General features: G+C 40.3%; 1 protein-coding gene across 8 annotated transcripts in view; it reads right to left on the reverse strand.

Annotated features, from left to right (window-relative positions):
* PARD3 (par-3 family cell polarity regulator) overlaps window positions 1-23,688 on the reverse strand; it is a 560,882-nt gene that overhangs the window by 324,803 nt on the left and 212,391 nt on the right. For all 8 annotated transcript variants that reach the window (XM_083579257.1, XM_083579256.1, XM_083579253.1 and 5 more), the window contains one exon: window positions 16,478-16,658. Coding sequence is in view for 6 of the 8 variants with exons in the window: in XM_083579253.1 (XP_083435379.1) it covers window positions 16,478-16,658 (181 nt within the window). In the remaining 2 variants the exon portion in view is untranslated. The remainder of the gene's footprint in view (window positions 1-16,477; window positions 16,659-23,688) is intronic.

The raw sequence follows: 23,688 nt of genomic DNA on the forward strand, positions 1-23,688 counted from the left end.
TTTCCTAGGTAACCAAGCACAGACACCAACTGTGCAAAGGAAAAGCATGAAGAACCTGCAGCGTCCGACCAGGGTGTTAAACAAAACAGGTATATATAAATCGCTGAGAATACTGTTGATGTTGATGCTGGCCATTCTACAGTGCATAACGTTTGGGGTTTTATACATTCATACTTCTCAATATAGTCCTAGCCATCCACAAATGCAACTATTGCTAATGGCGATGTTTGGTCTGATGTCAGAGCACATAAGCTATAGACACAAATTATGGCACCCTCTAGGCAGGATTGGGAAACCTGTGGCACTCCAGGTGTTGCTGGACTGCAACTCTCATAATCCCTGAGCCATTGGCCATGCTGGCTGGGACTAATGGAAGCTGGAATATGACAAATTCTGGTGGTCCAGAGCCTTCTCATCCCTACAACACCCATGAATCCAGCTGAAGTATGCAGGATCCTTCCTCCCAACACTCCAGCTTGGTTTGGCAACTAAGTTCTCTCACATTCAAATCATTGGAAGTTAGTGTTTCAATGGAACGATATTCCTACGTCAGACATTTTTGGTTTGCAGTATTTGCCTTTTGATACATTGCTGTACACATATGTATGTGTGAGAGAACAGGAGGTAGAAAGAGACATTTAGCAGGACTCAACTACTTAAAATAATTTAATGCTGTTCTTAACTTTGTCATAGAATTACCCAGATGTTTTAGTTTGCTGGTCTCCATAACATGAATAAGCCTATTTACCAGATGCAGATGAAAATGTATATACTTCACAAACAACACACATTTTAATTTTAGGAGACCACAAAAAAAGAGATGAGGTTTTTACCTTTTTGGAATATATACCTGTGCAGCAATTAGTCTACAAACCTTCTTTCAAATCTTTTAATAGGAAAAGTATCTACATAGCAGATCAAACAAGAGAGCTGCCTATGAAAGAAATACAGACATCTCTTAGCCTAGTGAAGTAGTTACTGTAACTCACCTGAGAAAGCAATAGATTTAACAGTGCAAGTCTGAAACCCAATAGTTAACATTACAGTTTATAAAGATTCCTGATGCTACAGATACCCCTGTCCAGCCTACTGATTTTTCAATTTGTGTATTCAAATGAAGCTGACATTAGGGGACAGGATTGTACAGATGCAGGGGAATATTCTACTACAGGAAATTTAAAATCAGAGAATGCCTGCATTTCTAAACTGAAAAGAGTGTGAGTGTGAGTCTGTGGGGGAGGGGTGTTTAATAAGCTAGATTAAGAAACACTTTGGAAAAACATTGCTAATCAGAATAGGCAATGCAGGAATAAATGGACCAATTCTGACTCAGTAGAAGACTATACATTTACTGTTCCTTTGTATTCATAGGTGTAAAACACTGGGAATGCCATCTCCTCTTGGAAAGTTTAACATCTACCACCACCTCATCATCTTGCAAAGAAGGGCAAGTAGCCTCACCTCACCCACTCTCAATCAAGTCCAGGTAAGCAACAGCCAGGTCACAATTTTAAGAACAGCAGAAACAGCTAAGAAATGAGAAGGGAGAAGAGGAGTTCAGGGATTTAAAAAGAATAATAATATAAGTTGTGTGCCTTTGTTGCTCAATTTGATTCTTTTACATGGTTCTGTACGTATTGTGGTATTTTATGCATTGTGACTTGCTGTTATTTTTATTGATCATTGTTTAGTAATTATTTACTGTAATTGCTAAGAGTGAATTTTTAATTATTATTTGCTGGTATTTTGAGAATTAATTTTATTGTGTACTATCATATTAAAATGAATTACTGAATATTACTTTGATATTTTATTTATTTTAAAGCTTGCAAGCCATCTTGTGTATCGTAATACAGAAAGACAGTATACAAATCAAAAGTGAAATGAAATGAACATAGACTTCTGTGAGGCAGCCCTGTTTAGGGAAGTTTTTAACGACTGATGTTTTAATGTATTTTTAATCTTTTGTTGGAAGCTGCCCAGAGTGGCTAGGGATGGGCGGAGCCAGATGGGCGGAGTATAAATAATAATATGTTGTTGTTGTTGTTGTTGTTAAACAAGGTATAAACTGTATCCCTCAATATATTCCTCAGAGTGGTTCTGAAGCCAAGTAGCTGAAAACCAAACTCCCTCCCCCACATTTTTGACTCCCTAGAAATATGCAAAAGTGACTGCAAAACAATTAACCCAAAAGGCAAATGTACATAGCAAAAAATGGTGTTTTGAAGAATTTTAAGGATATGATTAATGTGTACTTCCCGCCCCCCTTTCCCAACTGTTTTCTTTTTAAAAAAAATCAGGGTGAGGGGAGGAGAACATTCATTATCTACTAGTCACACTCAACACAGTTTCAGATCAGAAGCCAAACACTGGGTATCATCTGACAGTTTTAAGCCTGTATAGTAGAGATGGGGAAACTTTCTTTCTACAATTGATTTTGTTTTCATAGAAACCTACCGAAAGGAAATGCCTTAGAAGCCTTACATTTCAGACACCAAAGAGCGTTCAGACCCATGCCTAGGGATGTGGGTAGAATGTTAATTTGGTAAGCTAAATTTCACAAAATGTGGGGAGAGTGGCGCCTTACAAATGTGAAATCTGACTATCTGGAAGACAGGGTGAGTCAAATCCTCCCTGTAAACTTTTATCCCAGGACGAATTTCCCCAAACCAGTGTGGTGGGTAAATTGGATTAAAAGATTGAATTTATGTTTGTTATGACCTTAAACAGAAGAATTGACTTCCTGACTCAAACATTTCATTTTGTTTCCAGCAGTGGCTATGCTGGAAGCTCAGAGATGAGGCATGAAGTAGAAGACATGAAAATACCTACTGAGCCAGACAATCAATGCAGCTCAGTAATATACACATGAGCATTCTACATCCTGGTGCTCCCAGATGCTGTTGGGCTACAACATTCATCAGCCCTTGCCAGCATGGACAATGGACAGGGATAATGGGTGCTAGTGCCCAAAACATCTGGAAAGCATCAGGTTGGAGAAAGCTGATTTACACTGGCTAGCAGCAGCTCACTCGGCTTGCAGTGCAGAAAGATGGCATGAATTAAATAGAGGATCTCTTGCATGCAACTGAGCTACAGCCTTTCCCTTAGGCCATGAGCCAAGTGGAGAAACCATAAACCAGCCTCCTCCAAGCTGGCACCCTCCAGATGTTGTGGACTATAACTCCCACATGCCCCAGCCTCCATGCCCAATGGCCATGTATTATGGGAGGTGTAGCCCACAACATCTGGAGGGTACCACATTGGCTATACATGCCTTGCACCTTCCTCTGGCCTTTATAGCCAGCATCTGGGGCAAAGATGTATATTTCTCTTCCTTCACCAACTGCTCAGACCCCTCCCCATCCTCCAACTGTGGCTCCTATCTTGCAGGAGGCTCAAAACCCCATGAATTGCTATCCCCTTCCTCTGGATCAGCCTCTGCTACCACTTCCATTCACTCCTCAGAACCCTGCTAGTTCCTGGTTTACACTAACTGGTTTATTATTAGTTCCCAATTTAATCAACTTTGGTAAGTTTGCACTATGGTTTAACAAGAAGCAAAGATCAGAAGATCAGATTTTAAAAAGCTCACCAGTGTACAATAGAAGGGAAACAAATTTCTAGTATTGTGCATATCCACACATCTCACTGCTACACAGCATTCATGAATAGGAAATGAATGCACGCAGGTTCATAAGTGTTTGACAATTCCTATTCTAAAGAGTTCACTAGAAACTTTTAAGAGGAGAACCTCTAATTCCCTTAAATTACTGATAATGGCCCAAGCAAATGGAGAACAATTATGATGAAAATTGAATGCTACCCAAATTTCAATTTGTTGTGCCTCCTGAATTAATACTTTGTGCCTATTCCTAGTCTCCTGCAGTATAAACTAAATGCTGCCCCAAGCCATTTCTTTATTTATGCAGCTTCCAAATAATGCTCATTATCACTATAATAATCATATCCCCTTATATCAAGTCTGTATGCACCACTTTGCATTTAATAAACAAACTTAAAATTATTAGTTGCATTTATTATTCAAAACAGTATTGGTATGGAAATTAGGTAACAAAGTTAATGCCCAGCCCACTAGTGCAATCTGCAAATTGTACAGAAATGGCAATAAAATCTGAGTGTGTTGGTGGATAGGGAAATCAGATTGTCTGCCATGATAGTCTATCAAGAGTTCTTCTCACTTCGGGGGAAACATGAGATTCTGGTGGTTTTTTTGTTTTTGTTTTAAAGGTAGACTATGCAACCATGCAGGTGTGGTATAAATCCCCTGTTTTAAAACTATTATGTTTATATACATTACTCTTTATTTTAAAAAATCTGCCCATTCCTTCAATAGGGGAACAAGGCAGCCTAACAATATGAAAGCCAGCCCATGTTCCTCCAACCCATAACTACAAGCTGGAGTCAAGGAATTTTTTAGAGAGAAGCAGGGTGGTACCAAGAATGGTGGAAGTACAATTTTGTAAGATAAAAATTTAAAAAAATCTGGAGACTGTGGACGTATGAATAGCCTTACTTTATCAGGCCAAAGGCCCATCTAGTCCTGCAGCCTCTTCTCACAGTGGACAACCAGATGTCAACCGGAAGCCCACAAATAAATACATCAGTGCAACAAAACTCTCCCCACTTGTGATTCCCAGCAATTGGTAAGCAAGGATATTGACTCTAACAGTGGAGGTAGAACATTGTCATTCTGGCTATTAGGCATTGGCAACCTTATCCCCCATGAGTTTGCCTAGCCCAGTTTTAAAGTCATTCAAGTATGTGGCTATCGCTACATCTTGAGGGAGTGAATTCCAGTTTAATAATGGGCTGCGTGAATAACTTTCTTCTGTATGTCCTGAACAGGGAATGAAATGGATGGATAGAAGATTGAATAAAGCAATAGGAGAGACTAGACACTATGCTGGGACAGTGAAAAGATCCACTGCAATAAAGGGTGTATGGGATGTTAAGGGAGGGGTATTATCTCTGGTGGAGGATTTGCCATCCTCCTTCTGGGGTAGTCTGCCTACCTTTGGTCACCACCCTGTTCTCAGCTCTCACCTGTGGCTCCTAGAAGCTGTCAGCATGTGGTAGTGACCATACCCCAAGAGCAGCTTCGATTGGCCAGCAAAACCAGGTGAGGGTAGCCAATGGGTATCAAACCCTCATTCAATTAGGGACTTCCTCTGCATGCAAAGACAGGCTCTGAAGGATTGAGTTACTGACAGGTGGCACTTTTTAGTGCTTTAGTCTCCCACTAAGTTGTCTCTAAACCACTATTATTTGCAGCAGACATACAAATAATCAGTCTTAAATGTGCATTAAGCTTAGAAAACCCCAATTTTCTCACAGACAACTGGCAAATACCATGAAAGGCAAAACTTGTCACATTTATTTTTCTGTGAAATACTCACTTGCATTCTAATTGGGAGTGCCCATGTAAATGACATGAAAAATTGTTTGTAGCCAGCCGTCAACAAGAAAAAAAGGGAGGGTGCCTGGCAGAGGGCAAGGGAAATGCGTAGTTGTTTATGAGTGCATGTCATCCCCTAATAAATACTAATGCTCTGCAGTTGGCCCCCTTGAGTAGAAAAATAATGTTGATGTTGGGGTCTAGAATTGCAGCTTTCAACATGCCCACATAGGAAGCCGCCTTGTAACTGGAGAGGATTATTTATCCGTCTAATTCACTGCTGCCTTTTCTGTATTTAAGTAGCTCTTCTGGGTCTTATGCTCCTGTCTTTCCCATCACTTGCCACCTGAGCCTTTTAACAGGAAATGCCAGGGATTGAATCTAGGACAAAGCATGTACTCTGCCACAAAGCTATGGTCTGTCCTGGTGATGTTATGATGCTTATTGACTGCACATTTTCCTTCATCAGAAATAGATCAGAGTTCTATTAAAAAGCTGTCATCATCCCCAGCAGCTTAGACTAAAAGTTAGCTGCTCTGCTTTTGGGACATAGCTTATAATAATAAGAATAATCGGATGCCTTCATCTGACCCACCTGCAACAAAACATGTCTCTCCTGTATCGCTCTTTATAGCCACTGCAGGTGCTGTAACTTTCCAATAGTTTGACTTCACCCCACAGGCACACTCTTCCATTGTCTCCCGAGACAGATGGATGCTAGCACAGTACAATAAGAACATAAGAAGTGCTAACGGCCCATCTAGTCCAGCATCTACCATGGCTAATGGGCATTGATTACTTATTACTTATGTATCCTTGACCCTAAAGTTCCAGGGCAGGTGACAGCAATTTAAAATACAGTTTAAAATTAATTACAATCACAAGAATAGGGCAGCCAGAGTAAGGAGGTGGTCAAAGGCCAGGGTAAAGAGGTGGGACTTTAGTATACAATGGTAACTGTATAGTGAAGATGCCAGACTCTTAATAAATATATCACACAGATTATAACCATGTCTCCATTGCTAGTTGGCCTCCTCCTGTCTCAAGAGACAATGGAGTGTGCCTATGGATGCAAGCCTGGGCAGTGTATATGGAGGTCCTGGGCTGCACAGATGACAAGATCCCCCTCTCGGCCTCACTAATGTGGTCCAAAGGAAAGCAGAGCAATATGTTTGTTATAAAATATTACAACAACAACAACAATATTTTTTAATTTATTTAATAAAGTTTTGCACCACTTAGAATCATAGAATTGTAGAGTTGGAAGGGACCATGAGGGTCATCTAGTCCCTACAACGCAGGAATCTTTTTGCCCAATGTGGGGCTCGAACCCACAACCTTGTGTCTCATGCTCTACCGACTGAACTATCCTGCAGGCTCACTTGATTTAAAAAACAAACAAACAACAACCTCAAAGCAGTTTAAAAATAGAATATGAATACCAAACTGCTGTGGAACAAAGAAGGGAGAGACTACTGCCTTTGTGTCTTGCTTTGGAGCTTCCCAGAGGCACTGTGATTGGTCATTGGAAAATGGAATGCTGGATTACATGGGCGCTTGGTCTGAACCAGAAGGACTGTGATGTAGAGGATGCCCACTAAATCTTAGGGCTTCTGCTGCAGCACAATAAAAGAAGCCATCCCTGAAGTATGATAGCAATGCATCTAAAAGAACATGTCACAGCAATATAAGCAACAACTTAGACCAACAGGTAATTTCAGTTCCAAATAACTACTGCTTTTGCAATTAATGCACGGATAAAATGTATGCTAGAGTACACCTTAGCGAAAATTAAGTTTAGTGCAGAATTCAATTTTCTTTTTGGAACCCAAAATCTAGGCCAATCACAGCATAAATATAAGCACTGCATGAAATTAGGCCAATTTAAATGCATGTATGCAGATGCTAGCATTGTTCAACTAATTAAGGCAGTCCAGTTGCACTTTTTAAAAAGAGGGATTGAAATTATTTTATTGAGAACATGAGTTTCTGTAGACAATTACCAACTTCATGAGATACTAGAATGAAACTCATTTATTGCCTAATTATCTAAACACTTCTAACTAAATTTCATGAACTAGTGTAAAGCATTTGATGAAATATTTCCCATTTGTTTAAACTACAATTCATTACACTGAAAGACAACTCCAATGAAACGGATGCTTTCTAGGGTTGCCACCTTTGGTCAGGCAAAATAAAGGAGAGGTTGGGCAAAATAAGGGTCAGGTCAGGGGGAATTAGGGGGCTAAAAATTCCTTTATCTGGTGCAGAAATGACTTCAAAGCAACCCATTGCAATGGCACATGGTGTCTACAATGGGGAAAAACAGGCCCATGCAACACAGAGACACCTGTCTCTCCCTCTCTGACTCAGAGTCACCAGACTCAGAGTCACCATCACCGACTGCACACCGAACTCTCCCCCCCCCCCACCGCTCTCCACTAGGGCGGTGCAAACCCCCTCTCTTGCTCTCCAACCCACCCACCACCCTCCCTGCCCACGCAAAACCCAAGACTCCACTGAAGCTATAATTTTGATGTATGCTATTTTTGCTTTTATACTGCTCCACTAGTTTTAAAGTATTAAACATGTCTAATAGGTCTGTGGCTATAATGCTTGGGTTGTTAATGTTGTATTTTGATTTTGTTTCATCACGAGCCAACTTGAAAGGATTTTGGTACTAAAAAGCAGCATAAAAATCACTGTAGTAATTAATAAAAAAAATAAAATGGACCCAACTGTCTGACCTGGTAAGGAAACCTACTAGGTTAAAGCTTTAGCTTGAGCCCACTGAATACTACTGGGTTGGTGTTGAGGTAAATTCCCAAAATCTTAATTTGCCATACCTCATGGGCCTGTCTCTCTAAACTCCATAACTGCTTCATATCTCAATGGATAAAATAAAAAGTGGGGTGGTGGATAATCCTGCCAAAGGAAAGCAAAAAGCTAATTCTCAGCTAGAGGACATAAAATCCAGCATATAGAATATTGCAGTACTGTACAAGACAGTAAATCATACATTTTCGCATCTAGAAAGCTAAATCATGGAAGCTGACAGTTAAAGCTGTTTAATGCATTACATATATCAAAGCTCAACAGCAAAGAGTTTAATAGTAAACCTGACCCACATAAAGAAATGCAAGTTCTGCCTGCAATCATCAAAATGAGAGATAAGTGAGCTCCCCCAGGCTCAATTTGGATTGGGATTGGCAACTGCAGAGAATGCTCGGAAAAAAAGGTTATTTTTCCTGAGAATTTAAAATTTGCTGGGCTGATGTGAGTCCCAAACCTCCTCTCCCATGAGCTTCCTTCGACTTGTCATTAATGGCAGTGATAGTTGCCATGGCCATGGCAGTGGGAACAGACACCACTCTCCTTTTTTAAATTTTACCTCTCTAGAGTCAATTTGAGAAGCAAGCATGTACCCATCCCTAGTGAACTCAATGTACAAAAAGAGTTAAATCTGTATCTTTTCTCTCTTTTCTCTCTTTACCTAATGCTTTTCCTGCTTCTTACAGAAAGAGACACCTCAAAGCAGCTTACAAACCAAACATTGATGCATTAAAGTATGTGTGCATTCCACAACAAATCCCTAGAAAGTAAAAACATGCCCAAAATAAATTTGTGCGAGAAGATTAAACACTGGGGACCTTTCCAGGAGGCCTTGCAAAGCTGAAATTCAGCCAGCAAGGAAGCTCTGTATCAAGACATCAGTGGTTTTATACTTCGCAGCCTGAAGACACAATGGGTAGGACTTACCTTAATGTGTGTGCTCATGACAAACTGTTGTTATAAAATTATTAATAGTAATATCATTTAGGTGTTGCTTTCCCCAAAAAAAGGTATCAAAGGAACCTCCATATCTAATATACAACAATCATCGTCATTAGGTACTGAACAGGCCTGCTTAGCTTCAAAGTTGCTGTGCAATGTGCTTTTAGATAATAACCCTGGATCCAGCCTAGGACCACATTAACCTATCTTTGTCACAAACATGTCACAAATACTGGGCCAGTAGCTCTTCCTGAGTCACACTTCTTCTATTTCAAGATGGACAGGGATTACTTACTTAGAAATATCTTACCACTTTTGGGGGATGGAGAGAAGGGGAGAAAAGATAAAAAAGCAAACTCAAAATGGGATTGCAAAGCAATTTCTCACACTAAAGGGAAATGAAAAATAAATACAGTCAGGATAGATAAACAAAAAAAAATCCTTATCAAGAGCTGCAAAAAGGAGCGATTTTTATCTGCTGGGCTTCGGTGCTTACAAAATCACGCATGAGAGAGGCTAGCAGAAATTGTCATCACCAGTTAAAGGTGGTAGGAAAGCACCTGGTTTTATTTTAAAAGAAAATGAATTTATGGAGAAGGTAAGGAGGTACGTGACCTACTAAATTAAATGCTAAATTTCTGGGGAACTGTTTCTGGCATGGGATGCATATGACTAGATGCAGTTTTCCCTCTCCTGCTTTTGGGAGGGTGGGTGTTACTTTTCACGGAAGAGGCTAACACAGACGGCTCCCTGGATAGCTGAGGGAAAAGAAACAGCTGTGCTCCAGCCCTAGTTTGTTATCTGCTTCAACTCTCCCTTGATGAGACAGCACCACAGGGTGTATCCACAGATGAAATCTCTCGGCCCACCTAGTCACGCTTCTCTGGTCTCAAGGGGATGACATCTGTTTGTGAACGGAAGAGAACAACACAAACCGCCTGCTGTGGGTGGTTCCTTTTCAGCTTCATCAACACCTCAGGCGAATGGTCTCTGTGGGGCTTCACATGACCATCAACTCATAGAAGCTGCTTAGAATTAAGCTTTTCCCATGCCACTGCTAATGGCAAACATAAAACAAAACAAAACAAAACCCAGTAGCGTTGCAGTGATGTGTAAAATCCCCACTATTCAGTGCAGCCTGAACACAAGCACAAGGCTAGGGTCAAGGAGCTGGCACACTTAGGAAATTCAAGCCCAAGTATTGGTGTGAATTGGCCAGTCCTCCTTCAGAAAGCCAGTCACAGACGTCAAGAAAGCCACATTCAGAAAGCCACAGACGTCAAGATAAGACACCCGCTAAGTCTACTCTGGAGATACAATTTAGTACTGTTTATTTAGTTAGTTGATTTATATCCTGCTTTCTGTCTAGTGTCCTCAAAGAACCTCATGACATTTTGAAAACACAACAGATACTTGAAGAACCACGTGCTCACAAAACTAAACATGGAAGCAGGAGATGGTAACAGTTGCTCCTTCACTCATGGCAAATGGTGTCACAGTTGACCTTGTGCTGAGGAGGCAGCACTCTGGCTGGAGCAGACCCTGATGTTCTGTTTGCCTGCCTCACTTGTTCTCTACTTCCCTCATACAGAGCAGATTGCACCCATTACCCTTGCGGGGCAGAGGGAACAGTCTTACTGGAGTAGACCCCCTGATGTTGTCTTTGCCTGCCTGCTTGACTCTCTTCTTCCTTCCCCATTAAGATACTATGCTGTATACTGTCAGGACTGCATTTTTTTGGTACAGAAAGTATTGGTTTAAAGAGTAGAGATCTTTCCTATTCTAATTAATTCAAGAAGGTTCTGAAGGCATCTCCATGTTATACAAGCTGGTGCAAGTTGGAAGTTTCTAGCTGACAAGTAAGCTTTCTATTCTGCCTGGAAACAGGCAGAAGGTTCCTGATGTTTGGGTTATTTCTTCAGAGAAGCTGAACAGCTGGTTCAAACTGGTTCTGTTATCTCTTTCTATAGGTCATGGTGTCCTATAATAATAGGCCAGAAGGAGCCTGGTTTTCACTTTCTGTCTCTCCTTCTAGAGTGGTGTTCTGTACATACTATGTTTAAGTGTTAAGGTTTTAATCTTCTTGTAAATTTAAGTTAAGTTTGCCACAACTAGATTTCTTATAGACTGTGCCAATCCAGAAAAGTTGGATTTGTGACCATTATGCTCATTTGCTTTCAGTAAACTCTGCTGAATGAAGCTGATTGCCTCAGAGTTATTTTTTTGGGAACCCTGCTAACTATACATCGAGGTCTGCTCTGGATCAATATGGAGCAAAACCACAACATGATGTAGATCATAGAGTACTGAACTAGTGTCAGAGAAACCCAGGATCAAAACACCACTCAGATATCCACAGGATTTTGTTGTTGGGGGACGCCAAGCAAAACTATGAAAGGGGGAGCAGGCTAGTTTCTCATAAAGAAGGAAGAAGAGGGGGAGGCCAGTACATTTTGCTTCATACTCCAGGTCCTACAAATGCTAAAATCATACTTTTTAATGGTTCATTGGGGGGATCTGCCCCTTGCCCCCCACCTCAAAGTGCCCATGTCTCTGGCTGACTTAGGAACAGAGGAAGCTGCCTTGCACTGTGTCAGATCCACTGGTTCATCTAGCTCAATACTGGAGGTGGCTTTCTATGGTTTCAGGTAGGGCTCTCTCACAGGCCTACCTAGAGGTGCCAAGGATTGAAACTGTGGACTTCTGCATGCAAAGCAGATCATCTACCACTGAGCTTTGGCCCCAGCTACTATCTCTCACGTTTAGCCAATCTCACAATCCTAATGGGGGCGGGGGGGTGTTGAAATCTTGGACATCCCATCTCCTAGAAGGAAGGACAGGGTAAAATTGTAACATGTTCCATTACCGGTATCTAAACTTTCTACTGGACTTTGAATGTGTGCCTTTTGAAACAGCACTCAATCTGACAATTTTTGAAATAAAATTGGTAAGGGCAAGTGACAAAGTACCGTTTTTTTCGCTCTATAAGAGGCACCAGACCATAAGACGCACCTAGTTTTTGAAGGAGGAAAACAAGAAAAAAAATATTCTGAATCTCAGAAGCCAGAACAGCAAGAGGGATCTCTGTGCAGTGAAAGCAGCAATCCCTCTTGCTGTTCTGGCTTCAGCGATAGCTGCACAGCCTGCATTTGCTCCATAAGACACACAAACATTTCCCCTTACTTTTTAGGAGGGAAAAAGTGTGTCTTATAGAGCGAAAAATACGGTAGATCCAAGCCAGGATGGGGAAGAATTTGGCATATCAGGTACAGACAATATGATAATGCATGAAAAGAGCCAGGGTAGAACCACTTGTGCAACTGTAGACCCACAATGGGACAAGAACATAAGAAGAGCCTGCTGGATCAGGCCCATGGTCCATCTAGTCTGGCATCCTGTTCTCACAGTGGCCAACCCTTTGTCTGTGGGAAACCCACAAGCAGGATTCAGGCACAAGAGTCCCCTCCCCTCCCATGGTTTCCAGCAACTGTTATTCAGAAGCATTATTGCCTCCGACTGTGGAGGCAGAGTACAGCCATCAAGCAAAGTAGTTGCTTTGTAGTATCACACAGTTGGAAAGGGCCATGAGGGTCATTTAGTCCAACCCCCTGTCTGATGGAATATGGCCAGGGATGGATCAATAAATAAAATGTTGGGCTGGCTCTGAAGTTTACTAACCTTTTAGACCACCAAAACCAGAGTGCAAACATTTTCCAGTAGTGATTTAAGACTTAACAAAAAGAATGGAAGAAAGAAAGAAAGAAAGAAAGAAAGAAAGAAAGAAAGAAAGAAAGAAAGAAAGAAAAGAAACAGGCATTTACTGGTGGGGGAATAAGCACAGAGATATTTTAGTTACACATTTTATCTCTTATGTTTTAATATAAGGATGATCTGAAGATTTAATGAGTTGTTTTATATTCCCTTGCTATTTTTTTTAAGCTGCCCAGTTTCTTCACTTCTAAATATACATAAACTCTTAATGAGAAAGGAAGGACAGACATTTCTAAACCACTGCAAATGTTTTAAAGCTTGCACAGCTACATATTTAGGAGAAAAGCTCTTGTTTGCTATCTGATGGCAAGCGATCACATTTATAGTATTTAAATTCAGTCCTCTGAAACAAACAAGTTGGTTCACAGGCAGTGCCGCTGCTGCTGAACTGTCATTGCCTGACATCCTGTCTTATCTGCCAAATTGCTCATTAGGTTTGGCAATTTTCACCTGCGCCTCCAGTTTCTACATTTCAGCAGGGAATAAGCATCAGTTTGCTTCTACCCATCTTCCACAGCAAGCTCCCTATGTACATCTTCTGTAAAGTACACAGATACCCACTTAGTAATAATAAAAAATGCACTTTTATCTAGTACACAGTTACTCTAAACTAAATAAATGCAGCAGCAGAAAATTTAGTTTAGGTAATATTTTATATAAAAATAGATGTTAAAAACAAGGAGATAAGAAACTTTTAAAAAAGGAAGGAAGGAAGACTTGTAGTGTTTCTATACAGAATAGCACAAAGACTTTATTTCCCAGTATTATTCTTGATTTGTTGCTAAAATCCAATCTAAGCCATCTGTCCATGCACACAGTACATGGTTATTGCAGAGAATGCATGGTTTTATGTCTTGTGCATAGGGGGTAATGGCAGTCCAGATGCATATTACTTTCTCAGCTGGAGCTGATCTAGCTAACCTTTTCCTTTCTAGGGAAGGTGGTACAATTTAAACACAAACCAAAAAAGTGGCGGGGGGGAACAAGGCAACCTGAACAAAGGAAGATGAAAATCTCAGCAGATCATTCAGCCTTAGCTTAATACGCCTAGACAGTGCGTCAAAACAGAGGCTGCTCTGTTACCCCTCAGATGCATGCAAACAGCAGAACAAAATGTAGGCTTTGCCACATGAGCTGCATTGTCAAAAGGTGTAGCCCATTTGGTACTTAGAAAAAGCATACTCAGGGCAGGCGGAGGCGGGTGGGGGAATAATAAAATTGCAAAGCACCAAAGGAGAAAAAGAGAAATATCTACAACTGCTACCAAACAATTTCGGATGGAATACTGTTTTTCATTTGGTAGAAGTAAAATATTCACCACCAACCCTACAATTAGCTGGAAAATTACAATAATTACAGCAATTTTGCATCCCATCTCCAATCTAATTAATAGATATATGATCTTGTCAACATGTAATAATCAGGATCTGCAACTACCATGAAACTGGATGGGTTTTATGAGCTGAATAGAAGCTGAACAGTATAAGAAGGTAATTATTTGAAATCCTGAGAATACCATTTGTATGCCATGCTTCACTTCACAAGTTAAAAAGGAAATACAATAGGGATATTATTTCTATTTTCAAAGTATATTTAAATCAGGTATTTGAAATCGGTTTGCCTTAATGTCAAATCACGTTGCTGGTATGGCTCCAATTACCCACAGGGTGCAGCATCCCGAAGAACAAAAAATATTCCACAAAGAAAGGAAAGAAATTCTTTTAAGTGGTACACAGAACATTGCTTTTGATTTTCTAGGATATCTGTGCCAAAATATTTCACACATTTCTTCCCTGAGCATAAATCTCTTGCAAATACATTGGCTAAGTTAGTCTCTTTAAATAGTTTTCCTCAATGTGCAACATTTTCAGTATAGAGGACAAGCAGTAGATGTACGTGACAGTTAATGGGGGTGAAGGTTCAAAACAACTGCATTTTAAAAGAATCAGGGGCAGAAGAGACTATAAAAAGTCTGGCTTAAGCCTAGCCTAATCCCTCAGCTGTAAGGCAGATCCATGGACCCACAATTTGGTAAAGGAACAACCTAAGCTATCCACATCAGAGTATGTCACAAACAGTGAGTGCTCCCTTTGTGCAATTTTAGAGGTGGGATCGTCTTCAAGGATGGTCCTGGTTGTGGGCAGGCCCCCAGGCCAGTTCCTCCCCCCCTATCGTGGGCGGAGTAATGTCGTCATGCCAGGGTGGCACCATGATGACCCTGGCTTCTTGGCCAATCACTTTTGTGTGGGGTGATATAAAAGTAGCAGCGTGGCGCGTGTCAGGCACCTGCTTCACACTGCCAAACACCCGCCCACCTGCCCTTTATTTTAGATGTCCTCTGGCCTTCTTTGGACTTTGGTTGGTCGCCTGTCTTGGGACGGGGGCCAGGTAGGAATTTTTCCATTTGGCAGATTGGCACTGGCCACTTTGTTTTCGCCTACCTCTTACCAATCGTCACAACTTTGTAAGATTTGGCGGTTAGGCATTGGCTCATTGATTTGTGGGGGAGGGGAGGTCAGCCATGGCCTGCCCCTCCATTGACCAAAGGTATTCCATTAAAGGAATCCAGGACCAGGAGAATGTTAGCTGCTTTGAGACTCCTTAAAGGGAGTGAAAGGCGGGATATCAAATCCAAACTCCTCTTCTTCTCCTTCTAAATCTTCTGAAGGCTTATTCCAGTTATTGGGGGGGGGATGACCAGGGGACAAGAAACAGAATGCCACCAAAATTAGGAGCCCGTATTTATTTCTTGCCCTCCTTTGCCACCTCCTCCAATAGGAAACCCCATGTCCTGACACAGAGATACTGTGAGTTTCCCTGTCCCTGCCCTACAATAATTGGTAGCATGGGCAAACAAATGCATTGTGACATGACATCAGAACAAGCACTAAGTTGTACTTCATGAAATAAGAGTAGGGAAATAACTTTAAATGTGATCTCTATTGCAACGTGTCCTTATTTTCACCCTGAATTTGACATATTCAGATCTTGAGATGTGAAGACAACTCCTTGGTCTTTTTTTTTATTTGAAAGGGTTAGAAAGGCATTTAACTCACTGTGCCATTGGGTTATGTTTAACTGCCAGGTGATGCAAGCAACCTCTGTGATATTCATAGTCTCTTGCAACTCAAAGCACGTACTATAGACCAATTTTTCATTTTTTTCATCTTTTTTATCTTCACTTGCTAGGTCAATCCTGCCACTCTGGAAACTACAATCTGGAAACTGTGCTACAAGTTTTCATGCTCGGCTACTTAGGAATTGGGGACGCAACAGACACACACACATGTTTATGAGTGTTTAAAGCAGCTCATAAGCAGTGTATTAAAAACCAAAAAGGCAGAAGCTTATTTACTTGCCTGCCTCAACCATTTACCCCTTTTCTGAACTTTAATCAGCTTCTGATAAAGACACATAATGAATCATATTCCCAGCAGCATGAGAGGGTAACAGAAGTTGGCATCCCAGTAAATGAAGATGAAATGTGCCGAGGCACCGGGAACCTTTACTCACTTGTGCGAAGGACTGAAGGTGTGACCTCAATTTCACTTGTTGCTTGGTAAGGCTGGAAGGCTGACACAGCAGTGGTGCCCAGTTCACTGCCAAAGATCTCGGGGCTCTGGGTGCCAGTGGAGCTGGCACTGGTGCCATCTCCTCCATGGTGTGGGTCTTGCTCATCGAATACAGCTACAAGCTGTGAATAACAAAAGGGCCAATGGTGAGAAGAGGAATTATACTAAACGGCAGCATCAGAAGAGCAGCTACACAAAACACAGGTGGCAGTTTCCCCTACTTGGACCAATAAGTGCAAGCACTCACCTAGATCACGGCCCAAATGGAAGAATCTGTTCACTTAGATGCGTATTGGAGTTCCTGCTGCAACTACTAAAGTTGTTCCCACACCACTTAGATATTGCGTCAACACCTTCCACTCCCATGGTTTGCTCTTGAGTCAAGGTTAGCCACTACAAAGCTCATGCCTGGCTCCTTAGGAGGTGCCATTGCCTGAATGGTTGTAAATTTAAAAAATTTACAGCAACCCACAGGGGTGAAAATAATTGTGTCCTGGTGGGGAAAATCCTTAAGAGCAGCAGCACCCATTAAGTGCACAAATAAAGGAGTCTGAAAGTACAACCCGTGGCAGAGACTGTTTAAAAAAGAATGTTATCTTAAAAATAAGTAACTTCCATTTTCTAGCACAGAAAAGAAGAAAAGAGGAGGTTGACTTCATCATTTAAATATTGAGGGAACATTTCTGTACCTTCTCACCTTAAATGAGTTACAACAATTGATTACGCTATTCTCACAGCAGACCTGCAAGGTAGGAATGTGACTTTACCCAGAGTTCTCAAACAGAAGACAGACACAAGGAGGCTTAAACATCTTGCCAAAGATCACACAGCAAACCCTTTTAAAGCAAATAAATTGGTCCCATTTCTCCCAATTGCCAGGTGATTAATATGACAGCTGAAATAGAAGTGCATGTGAGATGGCAAGAATAAAGATGTAAAACTGAGAAGCTCTGGAAAACCTGAATTCTCCTCCACCCCTCTCTTTTTATTCTTTTTATTTTGAAAAACACAGAACTTTGAGGGGGGGTTATACTCTGAGGTAATAGTTTCATTCATAACAAACACCCAAAACTTACTTTACTACGGAGGGGGATTTTTTTCTATAGGCAATAGAATAAAATGAAATAAATAGAAGTAAATAAATAAATAAATAAATAAAAACAAATAAAGTGCTTTGTGTGATGGAAAACCCTGGCTGGGGATAAAGACCCCCCCCAACACACGTTACTTCAATGCATGCATATGTAGAGTTGCCCCCACCCCTGCTATATCATACACCATTCCAAATTGCCCCCAAACCTTCGAAACAGCTGAGATGGGAGAAAAAACAAGGGCACATAGACCTTAGCATTAGCACAGCAACAACTTTGGATACTGAGTTATACTAGGTAAGAAACTGCACTTTTTAGTAGCAAAGAGATAGCTTATTAGCATGAAGAAACCCTAATTTCTAAGCAACCTGGAGCATCTCTGACCTTTTATTGTGCTGGACCTCCACCTGAAACTGCCAAATAAGTTTCACATGGCTTCCTGAGTTCTATCATTTCCCAGAAGGCCAGGAGGGCAGAGCCTCCCCAACCAACTATAAGGGTCAGTTATGCCACCAGAGCCTGCTGAAGTGCAATTAACTCCTAGCACCAACATGTGCACTTTTGTATTGGAGATAAGCCTGCTTATCCAAAAAATGACAAATATATATATATTAATGAATCAATCAGTCAGTCAGTCAATCATACCTACTTAAGTGTAAGACAGCAATTCCATGTAAACTCAGCTGAGGAGGAACCACAACAGTGCAAGTGTCGTAATCAATAGAAGAAAAACTATCTATGTGAACCTACACTTTTTTCACTTACTGTATTTTTCCGCGTATAAGACTAGGGTTGTTGTTTTTTTTTAAAAAAAGAAAAGTCAAACATTTGGGGGCATCTTATACACAGATACATCTCTCTCCCCCCCCCCCCATTTTCTTAAATCGGAGTCCCCAAAAATAGGGGGCATCTTATACATGGGGCGTCTTATAGATGGGAAAATACGGGATATCCCACTCCATCCCAGTAAGTACTGCCTTGAAAATACTATCAAAACTCAGGTTAATTTCTCTAATCAGAATCAATGTCTCTTACACTCAGATAATCTGAATCTGCCTGGGAAAGTCAATTTCCTGAACCCCATCATGGGTTAATCACTCTGGTGGGAAAATCCTAATTTTTGTCCATAATTACTTGTTTCTAACTACATCTCTGTGTACTGCCAAACAAAAAATAAATGAGCTGGCCGTGTTTTGAAGTTTGAAACTTCTTAAGTGGAGGTAGTCAGTATCACTGCAAGCTAGGAGGAGTGAGAACTGTTGGTTCAGAGTATGTTGGCTAGTCCTAAGAAATGTATTATGAAAATATGGTTTAGAGAAAGGACCTTTGCTGCAGGCTAAGAAGCCTGGCTGTGCTGGCTAGCAAATCTCTTCCAATCTATTCTTCACTCATGCCAGATGGTTGACTGAATCTTGAAATACCTGGAGATGTGCAGCAACATTTAAAAGCAATATACTAATTCAAAGTTCTAAGAATTGCTTGTATCAACATCATTAACAGTTTTTCTCCAGGTCTTTGCAATCTCTATGCAAGAGTGAAGAGACAATCTTCTTCTTGCATACAAACAGTGGTAATTTGCATATATACCTGTAACATTAACAAGCAAGTAGTGGTAGTGCTTGTGCGAAAAGGTATGGAGCCATCTCAGAACATGACAAGAGCTATCAAATATCCTATGGCAGTATTTTAATACTGCCTGACAGTGTGTGTCTCCAATATCACTTCATTAACCGACTCTCAAGAGAGATACTCCTACCCTTGTATGAGATCAGACTATCTGCATCCAGGCACAATGAAAAACTGCAATAAAAACATAGATTCCTGTAACTACAGCTTGATTGATGGATTCCTGTAACTGCAGTTTAATTGTATCATCATGGAAGCTCCTTAAATGTGTTCTTGTTATTGCTGCATAACGAAAGGGGGAAATGCTGTATAGCTCCACATTCTTATAATTGATAAACAAGTTATTAGAATAGAATGTAACTCTTTAGAACTGCTGCAACAGTATAAGGATTCAATAACTATAGAACTATAAAATGTGAACCCACAATATGTCAACCCTCTTCAGAAGTTATTTTCATGCACTGAACCACTGTGCTGGCTAGCCTTCCTCCTGACATCCAAATGCTTGGCATGAACATCTACAGACCTGTGTATATGTGAAGGCTTTCTTGCTGCAGGTGTTTCTGATCAATGTCAGAAGGACACCATAGAAATATATGAAAATAAAATGAAATAAATGTCCAGTGTCACCTTAGAGACCAACTAAGTTTGTTCTTGGTATGAGATTTCGTGTGCATGCAGGCTTTATCTGACCTGAAGGTCTTATGGTGATCAACTGGACCCTGAGAAATAAGCAGTGGCCTTCCCCATGGAAACTGGGTTATTTAAAATATAATTCTACACCGAAACTGTGTTGACAGTGCACCCATAATACAGTATATACAGCAACACATATTACCTGAGCAGTGTTTGTGTGTGAGAGAAAGACAGTAATTAATAAAGACATCTAAAGAAGTTGATTCATATGCACACAAAAATTAAAACAGATAATAATCTATTTTTGCTTCTGTCCCAGATTCCCAGATATAGGCTGAGAATAAAATTAATCCATTCAAACTGTATTATTGCTGTCAACAGGACCAGGTGCAATATATTTCCACATATATCTATCCTACAATGCCCCCATCTTCTGCTGCTAGCCTGACAACACACCCAGGAAGTTCCCACAACTCACTGGTAGGTCCCAGCCCACCATTTGGAAAGTTCTGATGTAGGGGTGGGAAACTAGTGGGGATTCTCCTGGTTAATTAACTTGGCAACAACGAAATACTTGGCAAGAGTTTCCCAGAGAGAGTTGTATCTTATTTTTTTTTTTTAAAAATATTTTTATTCAAAAGTTTTTCCATGTAAACACGACATACATAGACATACAAAAACAAAACGAAACAAAAAACATGTACCATTTCGTATCCTAATTTCTTATACCTTCCTTCCCCGACTTCCTCATACCTCCCATTTCTGTATTCCAAATTCTTATCAATTGTTCAGCAAATCTTCCCTTATTTTAGTTAAAGTTTAGACTAATCTTCCTTATTCTCCTTGTCTTAACCATTACTAATAGTAACCATTTACTTTCTAATCCAACATCATTCTAACTTTCATTAACTTTATAATATTTCTTTAAATAGTCCTTGAATTTTTTCCACTCTTCTTGCGCTGTTTCTCTTCCCTGGTTTCGGATTCTGCTCGTCATTTCTGCCAAACCCATGTAGTCTATCACCTTCATCTGCCATTCTTCCAGTGTGGGTAGATCTTGCGTCTTCCAGTACTTCGCGATGAGTATTCTAGCTGCTGTTGTAGCATACATGAAAAAAGTTATATCTTTCTTTAACACCCCTTGGCCGACAATACCCAAGAGAAAGGCCTCTGGTTTCTTGGTGAAAGTATATTTAAATACCTTTTTAAGTTCATTATAGATCATTTCCCAGAATGCCTTAATCTTTGGGCACGTCCACCAAAGGTGAAAAAATGTACCTTCCTTTTCTTTACATTTCCAACATTTATTGTCAGGCAAATGGTAAATCTTTGCAAGCTTGACTGGGGTTATGTACCACCTATAGATCATTTTCATAATATTTTCTCTTAAGGCATTACATGCCGTAAATTTCATCCCAGTGGTCCACAACTTTTCCCAGTCAGCAAACAAAATATTATGACCAATGTCCTGAGCCCATTTAATCATAGCTGATTTAACCGTTTCATCTTCTGTATTCCATTTCAGCAGCAAGTTGTACATTTTTGACAAATTCTTAGTACTGAGTTCTAGCAATTCTGTCTCCAATTTTGATTTTTCCACCTGGAAGCCAATTTTGCTATCCAATTTGAACGCTTCATTTATTTGATGATAATGCAGCCAATCTCTCACCTTCCCTTTTAGTTTCTCAAAACTCTGCAATCTCATTTTGTCCCCCTCCTTTTCCAAAATTTCCCAATATCTTGGCCACTTGGACTCCATATTTAACTTTTTAACTGCCTTAGCCTCCATTGGCGACAGCCACCTTGGAGTTTTATTTTCCAGCAAATCTTTGTATCTGACCCAAACATTTAATAGTGCTTTTCTGACAATATGATTTTTAAAACTTTTATGTGCTTTAACCTTGTCATACCACAAGTATGCATGCCACCCAAAAATGTTATTAAAACCTTCCAAATCCAAAATGTCTGTGTTTTCAAGAAGCAGCCATTCTTTCAGCCAGCAGAAAGCTGCCGCTTCATAGTAAAGTTTAAAGTCTGGCAGGGCAAACCCTCCTCTTTCCTTTGAGTCCGTTAATATCTTAAATTTAATTCTGGGCTTTTTGCCCTGCCAGACAAATTTAGATATATCTTTCTGCCACTTCTTGAAACAATCCATTTTGTCCATTATTTGCAGTGCTTGAAACAAAAACAACATTCTTGGCAATACATTCATCTTTATAACTGCAATTCGACCTAACAAGGAAAGCTTTAAATTTGACCAAATCTCCAAGTCTTTTTTCACTTCTGTCCAAGTTTTTTCATAATTATCTTTAAATAAATTCACATTCTTAGCTGTCATGTTTATACCCAAATATTTCACTTTTTTAACCACAGTCAACCCTGTCTCATTCTGAAACCTTTCTTTTTCCACCTGTGTTAGATTTTTCTCCAATACCTTTGTTTTTGACTTATTCAATTTAAATCCTGCCAATTGACCAAACTCTTGGATTATTTCCAAAACTCTTTTCGTACTAGCTTCTGGCTCTTGCAATGTAAGTACTAGGTCATCTGCAAATGCTCTCAGTTTGTATTGTTTAGCTCCGACCTGGATCCCCTTAACCAACTGGTCCCTCCTGATCATATTAAGCAAAACCTCCAGGACCGATATAAAAAGTAATGGGGAGATAGGGCACCCCTGGCGTGTCCCTTTTTCAATCTTGAATTCTTCTGTGACCACATTATTTACAATTAGTTTAGCTTTCTGTTCAGAGTATATTGCACCTATACCATTCTCAAACCCTTGGCCTACCCCCATCCCCCGGAGGTTCTTCAACATAAAACTCCAAGAAATGTTGTCAAAGGCTTTCTCGGCGTCCACAAATATCAAAACTGCCTTAGTGTTTATGTTCACTTCCAACTTCTCCAAAATGTCAATTATATTCCTTACATTATCCGACAAGTGCCTTTTCGGGAGAAAGCCCGCTTGGTCCCCATGAATCTCCTCCATCAAAATTCTTTTCAGTCTCCTTGCTAAAACATCAGCAAAGATTTTGTAATCCACATTTAGTAACGAGATGGGTCGGTAGTTCTTAAGTTGAGTCTTTTCAGTCTCTGTCTTTGGTATAAGTGTAATATAGGCCTCTCTCCACGTATCGGGTGCCTTCCTCCCCTCCATGATCTCATTGCAGACTTCCTTCAAAGGTTGTATAAGCCCTGCCTTTAAGACTTTATAATATTTGGAAGTCAGTCCATCCGGTCCAGGTGATTTGCCCAACGTCATGTTTTGAATGGCATCTTCTATTTCCTGTGCTGATATTTCCTGATTCAAAATTGTCTTACTTTCCTGTGAAATCTCTTTCAGCCCATTTTTCTCGAGGAATTGTTGTATATCTGTTTGTTTTTGCGGCCCTTGTGTGTAGAGTTGTCTAAAGTAGTTCTGAAAACAATTCCTAATTTCCGCTGGGTTGCTTATGTTCTTTCCTTCCACTTCTAAATTTGTTACCGTGTTGAGTTTTTGTCTCTTCTTTATTTGCCAAGCCAATAGCTTGCCACATTTGTCAGCCGATTCAAAAGTCTTTTGTCTCATTTGCTTAATTTTCCACTCTAGTTCTTGATTCGTCAGTTCCATATATTGTGTTTGATAAAGTTTGATTTCTCTTAAGATCTCTTGTGATTTTGGCTTCGATCTTAGTTTCCTTTCCCCTTCTTTTATTTTTTCCAGAATTTTTTCCTTCCTCTCGTTTTGTTTCCTTTTCTTTAATGTATTTTGTTGTATCAAGAACCCTCTCATCACGGCTTTGCTTGCGTCCCATATTATTCT

This window comes from Podarcis filfolensis (genome assembly GCF_964270895.1).
Source record: "Podarcis filfolensis genome assembly, chromosome: 12".
In the NCBI taxonomy this organism is placed as follows: domain Eukaryota; kingdom Metazoa; phylum Chordata; class Lepidosauria; order Squamata; family Lacertidae; genus Podarcis; species Podarcis filfolensis.